The sequence below is a fragment of the Hemicordylus capensis genome, chromosome 4, assembly GCF_027244095.1.
Source record: "Hemicordylus capensis ecotype Gifberg chromosome 4, rHemCap1.1.pri, whole genome shotgun sequence".
In the NCBI taxonomy this organism is placed as follows: Eukaryota; Metazoa; Chordata; class Lepidosauria; order Squamata; family Cordylidae; genus Hemicordylus; species Hemicordylus capensis.
The window spans coordinates 107007234-107028785 of record NC_069660.1 but is presented as its reverse complement, the minus strand read 5'-3'; the positions used below and the strand labels follow the sequence as shown (position 1 = coordinate 107028785).

General features: G+C 45.1%; 1 protein-coding gene across 3 annotated transcripts in view; it reads left to right on the top strand.

The window, feature by feature from the left end:
• Window positions 1–21552, top strand: part of LRRC40 (leucine rich repeat containing 40) — a 54626-nt gene that overhangs the window by 13532 nt on the left and 19542 nt on the right. For all 3 annotated transcript variants that reach the window (XR_008306747.1, XM_053248576.1, XM_053248577.1), the window contains exons 7-11: window positions 2551–2723; window positions 5307–5397; window positions 5500–5545; window positions 16855–16963; window positions 17425–17532. Coding sequence is in view for 2 of the 3 variants with exons in the window: in XM_053248576.1 (XP_053104551.1) it covers window positions 2551–2723; window positions 5307–5397; window positions 5500–5545; window positions 16855–16963; window positions 17425–17532 (527 nt within the window). In the remaining variant the exon portion in view is untranslated. The remainder of the gene's footprint in view (window positions 1–2550; window positions 2724–5306; window positions 5398–5499; window positions 5546–16854; window positions 16964–17424; window positions 17533–21552) is intronic.

Sequence of the window (21552 nt, the reverse complement as noted above, 5' to 3'; positions counted from 1 at the left end):
ACCTACTGGGTCCAGCAGCCTTTTTGGGCAGACCATCCTAATCGGTCCATCACCCCTGCAGGGGTGGATTGTGACCGTGATACCAACCTTAACCAGGTAGTGATCCGTCCATGACAATGGGGTAACCACCGGATTCCGCACCCACGGAACACCCCCCTGATCCGAACAGAAGACCAAATCCAGTGTATGGCCGGCAACATGAGTTGGTTCAAAAATTAATTGGGATAGGCCTATGGTTGTCATGGCTGCTATGAACTCCTGAGCCGCACCAGACAAGCCAGTCCCAAAGTGGATATTGAAGTCCCCCAGCACCAACTCCGCGACCAGCTCCGTCAGCTCAGTTAGGGAGTCAGTTGGGCAGCGGGGTGAACGGTACACCAACAGAATCCCCAATCTATCCCTAGTTCCCAGCCTCAAGAATACACACTCAATATAGGTCAACTGTCTCACAGGGGCCCTGGTAAGGGAGATAGCCCCTGGTGGCGCAGTGGTAAAACTGCCGCCCTGTAACCAGAAGGTTACAAGTTTGATCCTGACCAGGGGCTCAAGGTTGACTCAGCCTTCCATCCTTCCGAGGTCGGTAAAATGAGTACCCAGAATGTTGGGGGTAATATGCTAAATCATTGTAAACCGCTTAGAGAGCTCTAGCTATAGAGCGGTATATAAATGTAAGTGCTATTGCTATTGCTATAGTATTTTTATGGACCACAGCCACTCCACCCCCCTGCCCACTTCCCCTAACCTGCTCCACAACAGAGTAACCTGGAGGGAGAAGCTGAGCCCACACTGGGCCACTCGCTTCCCCCAACCAGTTCTGTTATACATGCCAGGTCAGCTCCCTCATCCATGATTAGATCATGAACAATTTCGGTCTTGTTTTGAACTGACCTGGCAGTACAAAGGAGCAAGGTCAGGCTCTGTGGGTAGTTGGTGCTCCCCAAGGCCTGAGAGTTGTCAGAACAGTTGGAAGTAGAAATAGTTACTAAATTACTAATTTCTCTTCCCCTGTAACGGCCAGCTGTTCTGCCAGCGCCAATTCTTCTATTCCCCACCACTACAGCAATAGCTGCCCCAAGGCTGCCAGGCGCACCCCCTGCATCCTCCTCCTCAGGAGAGCCCAAACACATCTCAGCAACTAGGCCTGGCACAACTCAGGGCAATAAAAACAGCACTTGTCCCAAAAACGCCACCCACCCACAAAAGAACCATCACTCAGCCCCACCCCCACGCCGCCAACGTGTCTTCAGCAGTATTTATGTGTCTAAAGCTTCCCAACAGCCCCCTCTGCCACAAAGGACTGTTGGCCGACACAGGTGTTGGTTGTCAGGCTTTCTGAAGACAGTAGGCTGGCAGGCAGCTCCTCGTCAGGGCAAGATGGAAAACAAACCCAGAGGGGCCAGATGTAGAATCCGAGTGGTGGAGGGGGGGAGGAAACAACAGCCGGACCCTCAAACCTTTCTCCTCCTCCTCCCAAATACCTCTCCCTTATGACTTGCAGCTATGACAGTATTTTGTAGACTGGTGCTGGTTGAAATCAACACTAGAAGGTGCTTCTTTTTGTTTTAGTCTGTTCCTTCCTTATCATAATCACATAACTGCCCTTCCTCACTCCATCCCACCCCACCAAAATGTAGTTACTGGGCAGATTAGTGTTCTCATGAGATGGAAGATAAATGTCAGTTTTACCATCTACATGGGGCTGTCGGGCATGGTGGCAGAGAGGCACATGTGGTGTTTCTTCAGAATGTAAGTGAAATATATTTTTTTAGTGAAAACTAAAATTATTGGGATTTTAATTAGGCTGGTGATGGTAATTCTACACATGTGTATGAATAGTAAGCCCCGCTGAGTGCAGTGCCGTTTACTGCTAAGAAGTATGCGTAATGTAGTAACATTAGTGAGGTAAATGCCTGCAAGATTTCTACAGTATCCTATTCTGAGAAACTCTGAATTAAATAAATGTGTGTGTTGCTTATAGGACATATGGTGAAGATGATAGAGAATACAGGTGGCCCTCTTTATCCACAGACTCCATATCCACAGTTTCATGTATCTGTTACTGGGTCTTAGAGACCTAGTTTTGTTATCTGCAGGTAGAAAAATAGGAGAAATTCGCCTATCCATGGTTTGAGTAGCTGCAAATGACCTGGAAATGACTTCCAATGTCATTTCTGCCTCTATTTCGCAGCAGAGAGCCATTTTGTGGCTCCTTTAATTAAAAAAAGGGGGGCCAATATTTTACCATTTTCAGAGTTTGAGGAGGCATTGCTGGAGACCTGGAGAATAAGGTACTGTACTTTTTTTCTCTTCAGAAAAAGCTCCCCTTGCTTTTTTGGCCTTTTTCTGTTTTTGTTATGATCCTAACCCCTCAATTCCCATTGATTCAAGGTTTTGTTGTTCGCAGTTTCTGTGTTTGTGCCTATAGGCGAGACTGGAACTCCTGTGAATAATGAGGGCCACCTGTATTTTATCTCGGCATCTCTTTGTCCCCTTTGAGATTGACTTTATCATGCTGAAGTTGATGGCTGTATTTGATTTTTATTCCTCTAGGAGTTGCATGTTGGTGAAAATCAGATTGAAGCTTTAAGTGCTGAACACCTCAAGCATCTGAATTCTTTGTGTGTGTTGGAACTTAGAGACAATAAGTTAAAATCATTGCCTGATGAAATTACTCTGCTACAAGGGCTAGAGCGACTAGACCTGTCTAACAATGATATCAGTAGGTAAGATAGTCACATCTGTTAAAGAAGGTGCATTTATTTATTTTATTTTAATAGAATATTTTTATACAGCCCAAAACTTCAGTCTCTGGGAGTTTTACAACAAAAACAGAAAAGTTAAAGCATTAGTTAAAACAGATAAATAACAACAAAGAAATTAAAACATTGGTTAAAATAAAAGACTGGAAAAAGTTAAAACATTACAACTTAAAACCTTAAAACAATATTTTTTTAAAAATGTTAAAACTATTAAAACGGTATTTAATTAAAAGCCTGGATGAACAAATGTGTCTTTACAGATTTTTTTAAAAATTGTCAGAGATGGTGGGGCTCTTATTTCAGCAGGGAGCATGTTCCAAAGCATCGGGGCAGCAACTGAGAAGGCCCATCCCTGAGTAGCCACCAGACGAGCCGGTGGCAACTGCAGATGGACCTCTCCTGATGATCTCAATAGGCAGTGGGGTTCATGACAAAGAATATGTTTTCTTAAATACCCAGGGCACAAGGCATTCAGGGCTTTATAGGTAATAACCAGCACCTTGTATTTTGCCCGGAAACTTATCGGCAGCCAGTGTAGCTCTTTCAATACAGGAGTAATATGGTCTCTCCGAGATGACCCAGAGACCAACGTGGCTGTCGCGTTCTGAACCAGCTGTAGTTTCTGGACTTCATGCAAAGGCAGTCCAACGTAGAGCACATTACAGTATTCCAGTCTGGAAGTTACCAGTATGTACTACTGTCCTGAGGTCGCAGCTGGCATATCCGCCAATGCTGATAAAAGGCACCTCTGGCCACCGCCTCAACCTGGGACACCAGGGAGAGGCTTGGATCCAGAAGCACCCCCAGACTGCGCACATGTTCCTTCTGGGGAAGTGTGACCCCATCCAGGACAGGCCAATCAAACTCATCTCCCGAGTTTTGACCCTGCACAATAAGTACCTCCGCCTTATCTGGATTCAGTCTCAGTTTGTTATCCTTCATCCAGCGATTGCTGCCTGCAGGCAGACATTTAGCGAGGTTATGCCTTCTCCCAATGAGGTTGACATGGAGAAATAGATTTGGGTGTCAACAGCATACTGATAGCACCCTGTACCAAATCTCCTGATGATCTCACCCAGTGGTTTCATGTAGATGTTAAACGACATCGAAGACAATACAGAGCCCTGAGGGACACCATACGAAAGTTCAGATTTTGAAGAACAGTCTCCAAGGCACACCATCTGGAACCTACCTGAGAAGTAGGAGCGGAACCACTGCAAAGCAGTGCCCCCAACCCCCTCAGACGCTCCAGAAGGAAACTATGGTTGACAGTATCGAAAGTCTCCAAAAGGACCAACAGAGTCACACTTCCTCTGTCAATTTCCATTTGGAGATCATCCATCAGGCCGACCCAGCCAGTCTCCACCCCATAGCCCGCCTGAAAGCCAGTATGAAACAGGTCTAGATAATCAGTTTCCTCCAAGACTGTCTGGAGCTAGGAAGCCATGACCCTCTCAATTACCTTGCCCAACCACGGAAGGTTGGAGATAGGCCTGTAGTTACTCAACTCTGAGGGCTCCAAGGCAGGCTTCTTTAGAAGTGGTCTAATAATTGCCTCCTTAAGACAAGGAGGCATCCTGCTGTCCCTCAGAGAAGCATTTATAATCTTTATCAGGCCTCCTACAAAAATCCCCCTGCAAGATAGTATAAGCCATGATGAGCAAGGGTCAAGAGAACAGGTGGTATGCTGCACCAGTTCAAGCAGCTCATCCACGTCTTTAGGAGTTAGAAACTGGAACTGATCCAACCAATCTACAAAAGAGGAGTCGCTGGACACCTCCACATCAGACACTGAAGTAATTGTGGAGACTGAGTCTAAGTTGGCCCGAATACAAGAAATTCCCCCCACAAATAATTCATTAAACACGTCACAGATTCTGATTCAAAGGAGGAGGGGCACATACATTCTGCCTATATTACGTATGGGCAGAAAAGAATCTCTTCTTTGCCACACATACTGCCTGAGCATAAATCTTCAAATGTACTCTATGTTGCAATCTGTCAAATTCAAGTCAAGTCTTTCTCCACTTCCACTCCAGTCGTCTGCCTTGCCACTTCAGCCCCCGTAGTTCTTCCAAATACCAAGGGGCCAATTTTGCAGCGTGTCGGAGAGGGCATTTAGGAGCAATCATGTCTACTGCCCCAGTGAGTTTGCTGTTCCAGTTCTCCACCAGAGCATCAACAGGATCGTCGGCAGAGCCAACACTAAATCCCTCCAAGGCTTCTTGGAATCCTATTGGATCCAATAACCTTCTCAGGCAAACCATCCTAATAGGCCCTTCAGCCCTGCGAAGGTGGGAAGTGATCTTATTTAGTGATCTTCCTTGTTTTGAAGCAAGATATCTAGGTTTATATTTAACAATATTAAAGCTAAATATCATACTTTCCTCTTGGAAAAACAGAACATTATTGTTTTGTAAAGTAATGTTGAAATATAAAGGATTTTCTGATAAGGGCTCAGAATACTGAGTAGTTGGGCTGGATATTGCTAAATTGCCTCTGCTTTTTTTGAGGATAATTTCTAAAAGGAATGTTTTGTCTCCATAGTCTTCCATATAAGCTAGGAAACTTGTCTCACTTGAATTTCCTGGCACTGGAAGGAAACCCTTTAAGAACAATCCGAAGAGATGTTCTACAGGTAAGTGCACATAACTTTCATACTGTTTTAAGTTATTTCTACTACCTTTTAGAAAATGTGATAGATAACAAGCTTTTCTATGCTTTTATTTTTACGTTTTAGAAAGGAACACAAGAAATCATGAAGTACCTTAGAAGTAAAATACAAGGTAAATATTTGAGTAGGTTGCAATTAAGTGAGTCCTTGGAATAACTGATTAAATTAAGGATACTCCATTTATCTTGTTATAACTAGAGATACCAATCATCCACAGCAGTTTGCCTTGATAGCTTTTTCTCTTTCTAAGTTCCACATAACTGGAAGTGCTTTTCAGTATATAATGGTAGAAAACATGTCTTTTTAAAAAAAAAATTAGACCCTAGGGAAGTTGAAGCCTTTAGATCTGGTTCGTGATCCGTTGAAACCATTAGTGTGGGTTCTGCGCAGAAGTCTCTCGGTATTGAGTTCTACAGCTCCTCTTCAGCGCCTGCGCCCCGCACCACGTGGCTATTTAAGGCGGGAGGAAGCGCAGGCACCTCAGTTCCTTTTCGACCGCCGTAGGGATCACTCGTGATTTCTGCGGCTCCTTGGTGTTCGTTCCTTGCTATTGCGTATTAGTTCTACTGTTTTTGACCTCGGACCGGTTTCTGACTATTCTTTTGACTTTGGACTTGGCATTGTTTGAATTATTGGATTGACCTTGGACTGTTTTGTTGGATCCGCTGTGGCATACTGTTTTCAAGACGACGAAGGAAGGGACGGATTTTAGGGCTATTTGACGCGGTCTGGTGAAAGGAGTGAGTATGATGGACATCCCTAAGGGAAAAAAGACGTTTAAGCGTTGCACTAAGTGTAACGCTAAGTTGCCCTCTCAAGATGGCCATAATCTGTGCCTGATTTGTTTGGGGGAGGCCCATCTAACCTCATCCTGCAAAATCTGCCTGTCATTCTCTAAACAAACCAGGAGGAATAGAGAACTGCGTTTGAGAGTGGCTCTATATGACGACGCATTATCCACCCCCTCTACATTGGCTAAATCTCCACAAGGCTTGAGGGCCCTGGGTTCGGCCCAGTCTAAAACCTCTCCGCCTACCAGGAAAACCCCTAAGTCCTTGAAAAGGCCGGGTGACAAAATGGCGTCCGCCGAAAAATGCACCAAAAGATTGCTGACCTCCAGCTCGACACCGTCGCCAGGCTCGGCTCAGGAGCTAGATGCTCTTTCGACGTCAAAGAAATCGGCTCTGACACAACCTTCGACATCACAACTGTCATCTTCTGTGTCGAAATCGAAGCATATCACTTCTTCGACATCGACGCTGCAAGCGTCAATCTCATCGTCTATACCGAACACTACCGCTCAACATCGGTATCAGGGCCAGTTGGAACATCGACACCGGCATCGGCATCGATACCAAAAGAAGCTTCGCCCTCGACGCCAAGAACACCGTCGATATCGATAGAGTCAGCGGAAAAGACCCCGTCGACATTGATATCGAAAATCCCAGCAGCTCGAGATCTGGCACCAGCGATGACTCCGATCCGTTCCCCATCGACGTCCAGAGATGGTGACCATCAGTCGACGTTGAATACTCCCGCTATTATGACCACAGTTACTCCTCGATTCCGAGTCCCGATGACCTTCTCTATAGAAAAAGATGATCTCTCCGAAGAGGATCCTGCCCCACTAGATCCCCTTCTGAAAATGCTTGATTCCACGTCAGCTACCCCCTCGACTTTCCATGGGTTTCCACACTCGGATGATGGCGTGGCTACTCCTTTGACCCCAGTTCCTGGGCTTCTAACGTCTACATAACTTGCCAATTCTACACCTTGGCACACTTGCGGATTCACCCATGCCGTGTCCCCATCGACAAAAACGGCTTTACCAGGTGCGACCTCGCCAGGATTTGCGTATGATTACCAGGAGGATAGGGTGTGGAGACCCGTAAATACGACTGTCCACTCTGACGACCGGGCATTGCATCGGCCTGAGCCAGAGACTACTCAGATTCCAGTACACCCACTAGCAACGGGAGATACCCAGGCCTTACCGACAAAGGTATTTAAAACGACTTCAACTCAAACACCTCACACGATCGTCATTAATAAGGGCTCTCAAACCAGAATATGGACGTCTACCAACTCGGCAGTGCAAACTGAAGTTTTTACAACACCGCCTTCTCCTCACCCATCTTCACCAAGGAGCCCACCGACTAGTCCGACTCATTCTGACAGCGAATCACGGGATAGTCATCATGGCTCCTCCGATTTCGAATCAGATGCTGAGACACTAGAGGCTGACCCTTCCCCGGATGTGGCCACGCCAGCCCATGTATCACCAACCGAAGAGCTTAAGGCATACCACTCACATGTTAAGCAGATGGCATCAGCTTTAGGTCTGGATCTCTCTTCTCAACTAAAGACCATAGATGATCCAGTCTATAATTTCATGCGGCGATCTCAATCCTCTCAGCCAGTCACTTTGCCACTTCTGCCCATGATATCTAATGCGGCACAGTGCGCTTGGCAAGTTCCTCATACATCTACTCCAACATCCAGACGCCTAGAGGGACTCTACCACATACAGGAGCAAGAGAATATGTACTTATTCAAACACCCTGTCCCCAACTCGTTAGTGATTGATTGTGCAACCACTTCTAAGTCGGGGAAAAGACATACTACCCCAGGTGATAAAGAAGGTAGAAAACTGGATGTCATGGGCAGGAAACTATATTCAACATCCTGTCTTTCTGTTAAAGTGGCGAATTATTCCGCCTGTATGGTGAAATACGGATATTGTATCTGGGAGGACTTGGAAAAGAATTGGGATGCCTTATCCCCGGAAGAACTGAAATTAAAATTTCGCAAGACGTTACAAAAGGCAGCAGACCTCACCTGCCAACAACTGAGTACAGCTAAACATCTGGCTGAGTCAGAATCCAGGTCTCTTACGACAGCAATAACACTGAGACACCACGCATGGCTCTGGTCTACCTCCCTTCAACAGAACATGAAGGGCAAAATAGAGGGGCTGCCTTTCTATGGGAAAGGCCTATTCTCAGAGGAGACAGACACAACCATGGAGAAAATGAAAAAATCAGAATTTATGGAAAAAACTTTTACTTCCACTACCACAACATATGGGAATAAACAAAGAACCTTTTATCGCCCTCGTCCTACGTATAGACAGCTGGACCGCCGCAACTACCGCAAATCGTATCAACCTTACAATAAACGCGGTAACCAACAAAAAGGGAAATTTCGTTCTACTCAACGAAAACCATCCGAAGAAAACAAGCAGCGGCTTTGAGACCCAGGACAGCCCACCACGTCACCTGGTACCACAACCCTACTCGCCTCCCCACAACATCGGGGACAAGGGGGGTCTGCCTCACAACACTCGGGTGTCCCCAATAGCCACCAACAACATCAGGTTGGCAAGTCATGCACAAGCATGGCGCCACATAACATCAGATCGTTGGGTGCTGAAGATCATCGAGTATGATTACGCGATAGAGTTCAAAGCTCACCCACGCTTCCGTGGTGTTCGCTTTACAAAGGAGACACCAGCCGTATATCAGGAGGTGCAGGAACTCTTGCGCAAGAAAGCTGTGGTACCAGTGCGATGGGCAGAGAGGCGGGAGGGGTTTTACTCCCGCTATTTTAAATTCTGAAGAAGGATGGCGGGATACAGCCTATAATGGACCTCAGACATCTAAACAAGTATGTCCAAGTAAAAAAGGATCACATGACAACATTACAGGATATCCTACCGCTTCTGCAACAGGAGCGCTGGCTAGTGACATTAGATTTGAAGGATGCTTATTTTCATATAGGAATCCGTCCGTCCTTCAGGAAATATCTAAGATTCACTGTAGGAAGTGCAATTTACCAGTACCTAGTAATACCATTCGGACTATGCACTGCCCCGCGTGTCTTTACAAAGTGCATGGCGGTAATAGTGGCCCACCTGAGAACGAAGGGGCTGAAAGTCTATCCTTACCTCGATGATTGGCTCCTATCCTTATGAGACAAAAACAAGTTACTTTCGCAGATACAGTATGTGCTGACCCTCCTCCACGACCTTGGAATACAGGTCAACTGGAAGAAGTCCAACCTCACTGTAGTACCTGTCATAACATACATTGGAGCTGTGCTGGACGCCAGGTTGGGAAGATCATTTCTCCCAGAGGACCGTTTCCAGACCATTGCATCTCTGATAAACCATTTTCAGGCCCGCCCTTCACAGCCAACCCGTCAAATACAACGCCTGTTGGGCTTAATGGCCTCTTGCAAAACGACAGTATGTTACACACGTCTAAAAATGAGGAAGTTGCAAATGTGGTTCCTCTCTTCCTTCAACCTAATGAGAGACAGCCCACTGCAAAATCTTCTGGTTCCCAGCACGGTCTTATGCACGCTGTCCTGGTGGGCTCAGAAGTCCAATTTACTCAGGGGAGTACCCTTCCAGTCTCAACCTCCATCGGTTTGGGTAACGACAGATGCTTCCCTGAAGGGTTGGGGTGGCCATTGCAATGCCACATCGACTCAAGGCCTCTGGACACGCGCACAAAGTCAACTGCATATAAACTTTCTAGAACTGTTGGCGGTCTTCCTATCAATGAAGGCCTTTCTGCCAATGCTATGCGGCAGAGTTGTTCAGCTACAGCTAGACAACACAACAGCGATAGCCTACCTGAACAGACAAGGAGGAACAGTCTCCAGGTCTCTGTGTGCCCTCAGCCTGCAAATTTGGCACTGGTGCATCAGGAACAGTATTACACCACTAGCCATCCACATCAAGGGCACGGACAACATAATAGTGGATGGCCTCAGCTGTTCATTCTCGATGGAAGCTCAACACGAGTGGGAACTGAACGACACTTACCTGAATCAAATATTCCGCCTTTGGGGACGGCCAGAGACAGACTTATTTGCTATGCAACACAACACAAAATGCAAACTATTCTGCTCGAGGGTGGGTCACGACCCTCGTTCCTTGGGGGACGCCTTCCAACTGGACTGGTCGGACATTTGGAGCTATATGTTCCCCCCTCTACCACTTGTGGGCAGAGTTGTAGCTCGCTTACTGATGGGCCATGTGAAGTGCATCCTGATCACCCCGTGGTGGCTGCGCCAAGCATGGTTTCCACATTTACTCAGATTGACCTCGAACACCTTTCGGAGACTTCCCGACCAGCCGGACCTCCTGATTCAGGAGAACGGCCGTCTGTTACACCCAATGGTGCAAACCTTACAACTAACAGCCTGGAGAGTCGGCTCCTGAAACGGATCATGCTAAACCAGTGCAAACCATCTACTAGGCGCAATTATGCCAGCAAATTGAAGAGGTTCACCATCTACGCTTCCTGTCACGCTTTTCGCCCTAAAGAAGCCACAGTCCAAGAACTCCTACTTGATATGATCTCTCTAAAAAAGGCGAAACTCTCAAATGTATCTATCAGAGTTCACTTGGCGGCTTTATCGTCCAGACATCCAGGATGAGATGGCAAGACAGTATTCTCCCATTCCTCCTGCAAAAGGAGGGCCTAGCCAACTTATACCCCCCTGTCCGCAAACCACTCGAACAGTGGAGTATCTCTCTGGTCCTCTCCGCTCTCACTGAGCCCCCATTCGAACCCATGCATTCTACGTCCATGAGACTAGCGCCGTTGAAGACTGCCTTCCTAGTGGCATCACCACGGCACGCAGGGTGAGCGAGCTTACAGCTCTCCGAATGGATGTCCCCTATGCTCGTTTTTACCCAGACAAAGTACTCCTGCGGCCTGATATCTCTTTCTTACCTAAGATTGTGTCGGACTTCCACATCAACCAGGATGTTGTACTGCCCACTTTCTTCGAATCTCCAACCACACCACTGGAAAAGGCTCTGCATTCTTTGGATGTTCGCAGAGCACTTCTTTACTACCTTTTTAGGACTAAACCTTTCCGGTTGTCAAAAAGGCTGTTCATCTCCGATAAAGGGAAGAACAAGGGGCAAGTATTATCTAGACAACGTCTCACACTGGCTAGTAGAGACTATCCACCTCGCGTACACTCTACAGAACATGCAGCCCCCGAAGACCATCAAGGCACATTCCACTAGGGCATATGGCGCATCCGTTGCTAACCTGGCCGGCATATCCTTTCAAGACATTTGCAAGACTGCTACGTGGTCGTCTGAACAGCCATTCGTAAAGCACTACGCCATAGACTTACGGTCTGCTGCAGAGGCGAATTTTGGAAGGGCGGTCCTAAAACGGGTGTTGCAATAACACTACTGTTCCCTCCTCCTTGCAGAGCTAACTAGTCACCCACTCTAATGGTTTGAACGGATCACGAACCAGAGAGACAGGTTGCTCACCTGTAACTGATGATCTGGTAGTGATCCGTTGATATCCATTAGACCCTCCTGAACCTCCCCTCCGCAATAGTACCTGCCTTACATAGTAGAACTTACCTGTTTACCTGACTGCTTCACGGTCTCCAAGGAACTGAGGTGCCTGCGCTTCCTCCCACCTTATATAGCCACGTGGTCACGTGGGGTGGGGCGCAGGCGCTGAAGAGGAGCTGTAGAACTCAATACCGAGAGACTTCCGCGCAGGCACAGAACCCACTCTAATGGATATCAACGGATCACTACCAGATCATCAGTTACAGGTGAGCAACCTGTCTTTTAACTGGATTATTGAATGTTCTTAAGAACTGTCTTGTGTTTGGATACTAGTTTAACTGCATTAGAATTACTTGGTGGTGGAAGAAAGAAACATTGCAGTCATGAAATTATTTGATTGTAGCCACAGCTAGATCTGATTGTTCAGCAAGCTTTGAACTTAAATTTCATGAACAGCTGCTTCTTACATTGTATGGCAAACTGTTCTGGAAACCAGAAGAAATTCCAAAAATAGTCTGTGATATATCAATTCAATCAATTTCTTTATTACGATCACAGACCAGCACAATTTACAAACAAAAGCCCAACAAAAAAATAACCTACATAACCTACAGGTTTGTGATACATTATTTAAGCACATAGTTAAAGATCAATTAACAATGATTCTTAATGAACTCCTGGTGGATTTTACTGGCTATTAAACAACTTTATAAGATCTCAGGTCATTCTGGTCAGTTAAAAGATAATCAAGATAAAAAGTGTCTGTACAACCTGGATGGCAGCTAATAAAAGGGGTTATGTTTATGCGGTATATCTTGGTAAAATTGACAGTAAGGAGCACATGAGCTGTTGTTTCAATATCTCCCAATTTGCAGAGACAAGTAGGTTCTTTGTAAGGGATTTTTTGATATCTCCCTTCCAGGACTGCTGATTGCAAGGCATTGTATTGTGCCTGTTTCAGAGCTCTGTGATATTTTGGCACAGTTATCTGGTTTAGGTATCTAGCAGGTTTGAAACTCAGAACTTGGTTGCCCAAATGGACACCAACAGGAATAGAGCCCTGATCAATCTGATGCTCTATATCATATATTCTTTGTCTGACCCTCACATTTTCATACCCCAGGGTTATCAGTGCAAAAGAGGAGAAACGATAATGATGCAGCCCTTCCTCCAGCTCTCTTTTCCACCTGGAGTGAGTGATATATCAGTATCAGCTTTTTCTAAAGAAAAGAAGTCAAAGGGGTAGATAACAATTTGGGCATGCTAAAGTAGCTCTCTGAATTGAGGTTCGTTTCTTTAGTAGGACTCTGTAACTTAAGAGTTGTGATCCTTCCCTTAAAAGATATGAATCAGATGTAGTTTGTACTTGCCACTCATTACTAAGAGTTGTGTTTCAAATGATATTAAACTCCAACACATGACATTAAACCTGATAGGCTAGAGTGACTTGGAATTAACAGAGCCTCTTTTCTGACAAATTTCTTTGTGAAACTGATACCTGAGCATAGCTCCAGTAATTTTATCTGTGTCTCTCCTGTTTGTTTTATTAATGCTGTGTTCAAAACAAAAGGGCTTCTCAAAAACTTTAACAATGTGTTCCGGTCTGGTGTGATTCCTTTTTTAAAACACACATATGCAGCTTCTGTCCTTGCCCTTTCTACCTCTCATACCTTAATATGCTGCATCTATCTAGACTCTTCTCATTATCCCTCACCCATTTCTTATGTGCATATATGCTGGGGCTGTGCATCAGTTTGGCTGCTAATTTGAATTTGAATTAAAATGGGGTACTTAAGGCATGTTTGTTTCCATTGCTGCTGAGTCAGCAGTTTTCCAAATTGGGTTGAATAAAAAGAAAGCTGCCTGGAATGCCTTGCTTTGATTTGGATCCAATTTGATTTGGATCAGCAGTTCAGAGGTTTTAGTTTAAATAGGAACCTCAAACTTTAAAGTGTCCCTGCATAGAAATCCCTGCACCTATTTGTATGCAGTTTGGCAAATTTTGTGACCTCAGAAGGGGCTACTATCCCAGCAATTTTTATCCTCATCTGGATCGTGATCCGTTGCATTCATAAGGAATGGGTTCTGCGCCTGCGCAGAGACCTCACGGATTGATTAGCTAGCTCCTCGCGCTGGCCCCAACTGCCAGCACGTGACCATGCTGTTGTTAACTTAGGCAGTTGGGGGGTGCTATACTCAGTTTCTGTTAGACCGCCGTTGTGTCTACATCTCGGATTGATTGCTCCTCAGATATATTTCTAAGACTTTGGACAAGGACCAGACGACGACAAACGATTGGATTTGGACTTTGGACTGGATACGGACACAATTTTGGAAAGCGTTATTTGGACTAAGCGAAAAGACAATTTGTCCCATGCCTCTTGTGGCGATGTCGGACACTACTACTAAACCAAAGACTACCTTTAAACGCTGTTCTGAGTGCCAGGCAAAACTGCCCTCAACCAACACTCATGATGCTTGTTTATTATGCTTAGGGGAACAACATAACACAGTGACCTGCAAGATATGTTCCTCTTTTTCAAAGCAGACACTGAAAAATAGAGCATTGTGCCTACGGGCAGCCATTTATGATGATGTTCTTCGCCCGCCGATGCTGAGACCATCAACTTCAGTGTCGGCATCCGGACCCTCAGCATCGACGTCGGGACCGGCATCAATGGAGCCCATGAGGTCGAAGCCTGCAGAACCTTCGGTGGACTCTGCTGTTTAGCAGTCGAAAGCCACTGCTGTGCAGGAGTTTAAATGACCAGAAGAGGTGGAGAAGAAGCGTCATCGCCACAAAAAACATAAGCGCATTTCTTCCTCTGAGGGAGAGCTAGAGACCTCCCCACCCAGGAAGTGAGTGAAGAAAACTCGAGTCCGGAGTAGGACCCCGTCTCCAACAGCCTTACAATCTGATGTGGATGACTGGGATTCTACAAGAAGAACTATTCCTTCGACGTTGAGTTTGACATCGAGAGCTATCGATATCGAACAGTCAAACTCCCCTTCAGCACCGATGATGACGCCGCGGGCTGTCGATATCGAACAGGACATCGTCCCTTCGGCACCGATGTCAACCGGTTACAAGACAAAGGCTGGCTCAATGGATAGTCCAGGTGATCAGGCTAGCATATGTGGGCCAGGGAAGCTCCCCTCCGGAGGGCATTACGGCTCATGCCACAAGAGCATATGCTTCTTTGGCTGCCAACTTGGCAGGCATTTCCATGGAAGAAATTTGTAAAGTGGTGACCTTGTCTTCCGAACAACTGTTCATTAAACACTACGTTATTGACATAAGACAAATGAGAGAAGGGAGATTTGGATGTGAAGTCCTAAAACAAGTCCTACCTTGAGAGACCCACCACCTGGGTTTTCAGCTGGCTAATCACCCATTCCTTATGAATGCAACGGATCACAATCCAGATAAACAGGTTGCTCAACTGTAACAGATGATCTGGAGGTGATCCGTTGTATTCATAAAACCCGCCCAACCTCCCCGTGAGGGTGGAAGGGTAGGGTAGAGAAACATATATGGTTGTCACTGAAGGCAACTGACGATCTGCCAGAAACTGAGTACAGCGCACCCCAACTGCCTAAATTAACGACAGCATGGTCACATGCTGGCAGTTGGGGCCAGCGCGAGCAGCTAGCTAATTGATCCATGAGGTCCCTGCGCAAGCGCAGAACCCATTCCTTATGAATGCAACAGATCACCTCCAGATCATCTGTTACGGGTGAGCAACCTGTTTTTCTGCCATGAAATGAAAAATGAAAAAGTTCTGATGATTTCTCACTGGAGTCCAAAACATAGTTTCTGAATCAAATTGATCCTCCAAAGCAGTTTGAAATGAAGTGCAGTGTGTAGTCAAATCAGTTAATCAGATCACATGCTGCTCCAAGTTTCCAAAGTAACTTCCAAATCAAATTTGTGTACTGTGCACAGCCCTAATGTATATTTACCATCCTTGTACCTTTCTTTCCATATCACCTTTAAACAGAGGCGTACCTAGGGAAAACGGCGCCTGGGGCAAGCACTGAAATGGCGCCCTCCCAACATACTACATTATACTTAGGTTTTTCCTCACAAGCGCCCGCCGCCGCCGCCAAGCCAGGCCACTGACTGGCCGCCAGGCACCAGCAAAGCAATGGGGGGGCACGGGCGGCGCGGAAGGGACCACTCGTGGGGGAGGGGGCGCCGATGCGCTCCCTTGACTGCTGCAGTGCTGCTGCACTGAGCAGGAAACATTTGTATTAACAAAATAAATAAATAAATAAAATTTAAAAAATTTTTTGTCATGGCGGTGCCCCCCACGTGACCAGAAAAGATGGCACCCGGGGCACCTGCCCCCCCTGCCCCCCCTATAGTTACGCCTCTGCCTTTAAAATCCTGGTGCAAATAATTCTTGGAAATCTTAGCTTGCCATTCCTGGGACTTAATTTCCTTTACTCAATATGAATATACCCCATGCTTCATTGGCTGAATTCCTGACTTACAAAGTGTGTATGCAACAAAGGAAGCATTTGCTTCATTTCAGAGAAAGGCGATAAAGCAGTTGCCGATTTTCTCTTCCCTCTGAAACATTCTGTAACCCTCAAAAATGCATCCCTGTGGGCTTTGTGAATGTTGTGTGTTCAGATTATGTGACATATCAACACAATGTACATGATACCCTATTGACTGGGACCATGTAGCCAGCAAAAAGAGTGTGCAGTTTGTGGTGGGAAATGGTCCTGAAGCAGCTGATTCGAACTGTGAAAAGCATCAGTGATGATCAGCTGTGGCTAGGTGGTTCACTGTTCTAGAGCCCTATTTTTGCAGTGAAAACATACCATTAGCAGCCCACCTTCGTATTCTACGTGAATTTATTTCTGAGTAAACAGATAAGAGGTTGTGGCTATAAACATTTTCTATCTAGAGTTCGTTGGTTTTAGTTCTTCATTATGACTCACAATGAGCATTTGTGGTAAAATTGAAATAAATAACGGACATTATCATTTATCCACGCTTGTCTATGGCTTTTAAAGACTTTAAAAAACTAATATTGATGGTTGTTAAATATATATACTTCTGCTTTCTTTAGATGATGTAACTAGTTCAAATGGAGAATTGTCTGTGACAGCAATGACTCTGCCAAGTCAATCAAAGATTAATATGCATGCTATAACTGCTTTAAAAACATTAGACTATAGGTATGTATATTTTATAAGCTTATAAGCCTCTAGAACTATAAATAAAATACTATAAGCAGTCTTCAGCTTTGTAGTGTGTCCCCGACACAAAGTACAGATGCAGACATAATATGGTCTGTCACTAAATCATGTCTGTCACTAAATCATAGTTAAAAGGGGGACTGAGGATTACAGCCGCTGATGTAATATGTGATGTGATAAAGGTGTTGATCTAGGATTCTAATTCTGTTTTCATTCTGGGTGCTTTCTGGGAAGCAGGCTTCGATTATAAGTGCTGAATGGTACAAATTCAGTTTTCTCAAGAAATAATTGAGAATCCTCAATAACCTAAACTATCCCTTATGTAGTAATATAGTAAACTATGATAAAGTTGACTACTGATAAAGCTCTTTGGCTGTTACACCAGTGGTATTGTAATGATGAGATGATAAATTGGATGATTGTACAATATTATTCTGTAGTGAGAAACAGGTAGCTGTAATTCCAGATGAAGTATTTAATGCCATTGGAAACAATCCAGTCACCACCGTAAACTTCAGCAAGAATCATCTGTCTGAAATTCCAGTAAGGTACTAAGTTTCTACTTTAGCAGCTTTAATATTACTATTTCTTATTTCAAAGCAAACATAGATGTGTTTCCAGCCTTGGGGGGGGGAATTATAATTTCAGTTGTCTATGTTTACTTTAAAGGATAAAATTCAAGATGTGTCTACCTTGAAGGACTTTATTAAGAATAGTATGTCGGTATACTACTATCTATTATACGAGCATGCCCTTCTACCTCAGTAATAGCCCAGGTAAAAACTTGGGCTACCCAGTATCAGGCCTGATCTTAGCACTCCATACGAGCAGCCCTACCCGGGTAGGGCTAAGGATATGCATGAACTGTGGTTCGTGCACAGGTTCAGTGCTGCTGGGACGGAGGGAGCAGCAAGTAAAAAAGGAGAGCAGGTCCTCACCTGCTCTTCACTGCCCCATACAGTTTCCTGCGGTGGCGGCACTCACCCAAGAACCAGTGTGAGGCATCAGCATACACATGGGGTCCGCGCATACATGGACACCTCCTTTTGTGTAGTCAGCATGGTGTTGCTGACCACAAACGTGGCGTGGATGCCACGTGCGTGCTGGGGTCATGTGCAGGGTTCTTGGGAGGAGCACCGTCTCAGCAGGAAGCTGCATGGAGTGGCGGAGAGCAGGTAAGGACCTGCTCTCCTCCTTCTAAAAACTCCCACTTGCTGCTCCCCCCGCCCCCCGGCAGTGCCAAACCTGTGCAAGAACCTCTGTTTGTGCACATCCCTAGATAGGGCTGTGCAAGCCCAAGTAGGGCTGCTTGTGTGCAGGCCCTCTGGCACTTAACTAGGTGAAGGTAATTTGATTTAGGAATATAAAATGATGAAGGTTGAGAGAGTCTGGTTTAATTAGTGTTCTTTAGAAATGAAGGAAATCATTGGCATGTATTTTGAAATAGAGAAAATCTAATTCTCTATGACAACTTCATCAGGAGATGGCATAACTTCCCTAAACTCCTGTTTACAAGCAGTAATGGGTTGGATGTGGGGTAATAAATTGAATCTGAATCCAGAGAAGTTGTAGGTGCTCATTGTGGGAGGTTGTAATCCAGAAGATGTAATAGAGGTACTTGTTCTGGATGGGGGCTAAACTCTCCTACAAGGAATAGGTACACAGTCTGAGAATACTCCTGGCTCCAACCTGATTTCTCAGAGGTTGGGGCCACAACCAAGAGTGCTTTTTATCTGGTTTGGCTGATATGCCCGTTGTGACCATTTCTGGCAGAAACAAACTTAAAACAGTGATAATCATGCTGTTAACTTCCAGGTTTGACTACTGTAATACACTGTACGTAGGGCTGCCTTCGTATGTACTCTGGGAGCTTCAGTTAGTGCAAAATTCATTAGCCAGTTTCATGTTTGCAACAACTTCGAGTGAGCGACTATATTACTTCTGCTTTGAAAGCAGTACTCTGGCTGCTTGTATATTTATACATTGTAATATCCTTATACAAATCTATGGTGTAGCCACATTTGGAGCACTGTGTACAGTAGGGATGTGCATGGACTGCAGAGGTGTGGTCTGACGCTGGGTGTGTGTGTCTCGCTTTAAGGGCGGGGGGAGGGGTTGTACTTACCCCTCCTGCCACTTTTCCTCCTCTGGCTCTCCATTTTTTAGTGAAGTTTTCGGGGCAGCAGCATTCCTCCCTGCCACCCGTGCCCCCATTGTTGACCAGAAAAAGCGGAAGTACCTGCCGTGCATGCGCCCGCCGCTGCCGTTTGCACGCTGCACAGCATGTGCACACAATGTACAACGTGCACGGTGGGTGTGCACGCGGCTGCGGTAGCAAGCGCATGCGTGGCAGGTATTTCTGCTTTTTCCAGTCAACAACGGGGGCAGGGGTGGCAGGGAGGAACACTGCTGCCCCGAAAACCTCACTAAAAAATGGAGCGCTGGAGGGGGGAAAGTGTCAGGAGGGATAAGTACAACCCCCACCTTAAAGCGAGACACGCCCCCGGCGTCGGACCACCGGACCGGGCCACGCTTGAACTGGTTCGCAGGCCTCTAAAATGGCCTCCGGACCGGTTCGTGCACATCACTAGTGTACAGTTTTGGTCACTATCTTAAAAATGATGTTGTAGAACTGGAAAAGGTGCAGAAGAGTGCAACCAAGATGATCAGGAGCCTGGAGCAGCTTCCTTATAAGGCAAAAACAACAACAAAATACCCATGGACAAGGAAAATGATAAATGTAAACTGGAATTATATATATAGAATAAATAAATAACCAACTATCAGCACACATAGCAACAAGCAAACATATCTGTAACACATATATGAACATACATTAACATAATACCATATGAAATTGCAACATGCAATTGAAGAATACAAAAACAATATGTGCAGATACCCAAACGAGGTCCAAAAAGTCTTCAGGTGTGAAAATGTGAGAAGTACATACAAAACGAATGATAAGTTATCAAATCCAGAAGAAGAAGCCGATGTGCTCAGGAAAATGTTGCTAGTGTCTGTAGTTCAGCTCATCGCTCTTTCATGCAGAAGGAGCAGGCAACATGCTCTGGAGTGGCTGATGACAACTGACGAAAGACGAATAACGCCAAGAATAACCATTCATCAGAGGCAATTATCCATTAATAAAGATAAGAGTAGAAATACATTCTTGTATAAACAATTTTAACCAGGCATGCTGAAGCCTCAAGGTTCACCATATTGCCAGCATGTTGCCTGCTCCTTCTGCTTGAAGGAGTGATGAGCTGAACTACAGACACTAGCAACATTTCCCTGAGCACATAGGCTGCTTCTTCTGGATTTGATAACTTATCATTCGTTTTGTATGTACTTCTCACATTTTCACACCTGAAGACTTTTTGGACCTCGTTTGGGTATCTGCACATATTGTTTTTGTATTCTTCAATTGCATGTTGCAATTTCATATGGTATTATGTTAATGTATGTTCATATATGTGTTACAGATATGTTTGCTTGTTGCTATGTGTGCTGATAGTTGGTGGTTTATTTATTCTATATATATAATTCCAGTTTACATTAATCATTTTCCTTGTCCACGGGTATTTTGTTGTTGTTTTTGCTTTCTTATTCCGTGGACCCCAATTCTTTTTCTTGTTCCTTATAAGGCAAGGCTACAGCATCTGGAGCTTTTTAGTTTGGAAAAGAGGCAACTACAGGGAGAAATGATAGAAGTTTATACAATTATGCACGGAGTGGATAGAGAGAAATTTTTCTCGCTCTCTCACAACACTAGAACCAGAGGTCATCTTGTGAAACTGATTGCCAGGAATTTAGAACCGACAAAAGGAAATACTTCATCCGGTATTCTTCACAACATGGGCTTTGAACCTGCACAATAGTCCCTGTGGAAGGATTTCAAGCTCCTCAAAGTGCTCTTGATCTAAGTGGCCAGATTTGGCTTTAAAAAAGCCAAATTCTGGCTTACGGCCCATTTGACCCACGAGTATACCCCTCAGGTTATGGCAGCTCTGCTCTTGATGCTCTGCCCTTCACGCTTCCTATCTCAGTTCCTTCTCAACCACCATTATGAACAGTTCCCACAGGATTTGCTCCTCATGTTGGTTCCTGAAAGAAAAAAATTACAGTTTGCTTATTGGTTATCTTGATATCTGGACTGTTTCTGACTACTCTTTGCCTAGCGTTTTGTTTTTCTTTTTAATGGATTCTAAATAGACCTTCAAGCGATACTCTTCTTGCCATGGGACTCTTCCCTCATCTGACAAACACAAACTTTTTCTTGTGGAAGTCCACAATATACATACATGTAAAATTTGGCTCTCCTTTTCCAAACAAACTTGTAAAAGAAAAGAATTGCAATTGAGGGCGGCTCTTTACAAACAGGCTCTATGCCATTCGACTCCAATGCCATGCTCCCTGTTATTGCTGACGCTGTCAACATCGATACTGTCAAAGTCGGGCTTGACTTTGTGGACCTCCCTATCTGCTGCTCAAACCACCTTTAAGAAAGTTAAAGATGTATTTAAGGATGGACTTCATAAAAAACACAAACATTGAGAGGAGGATTC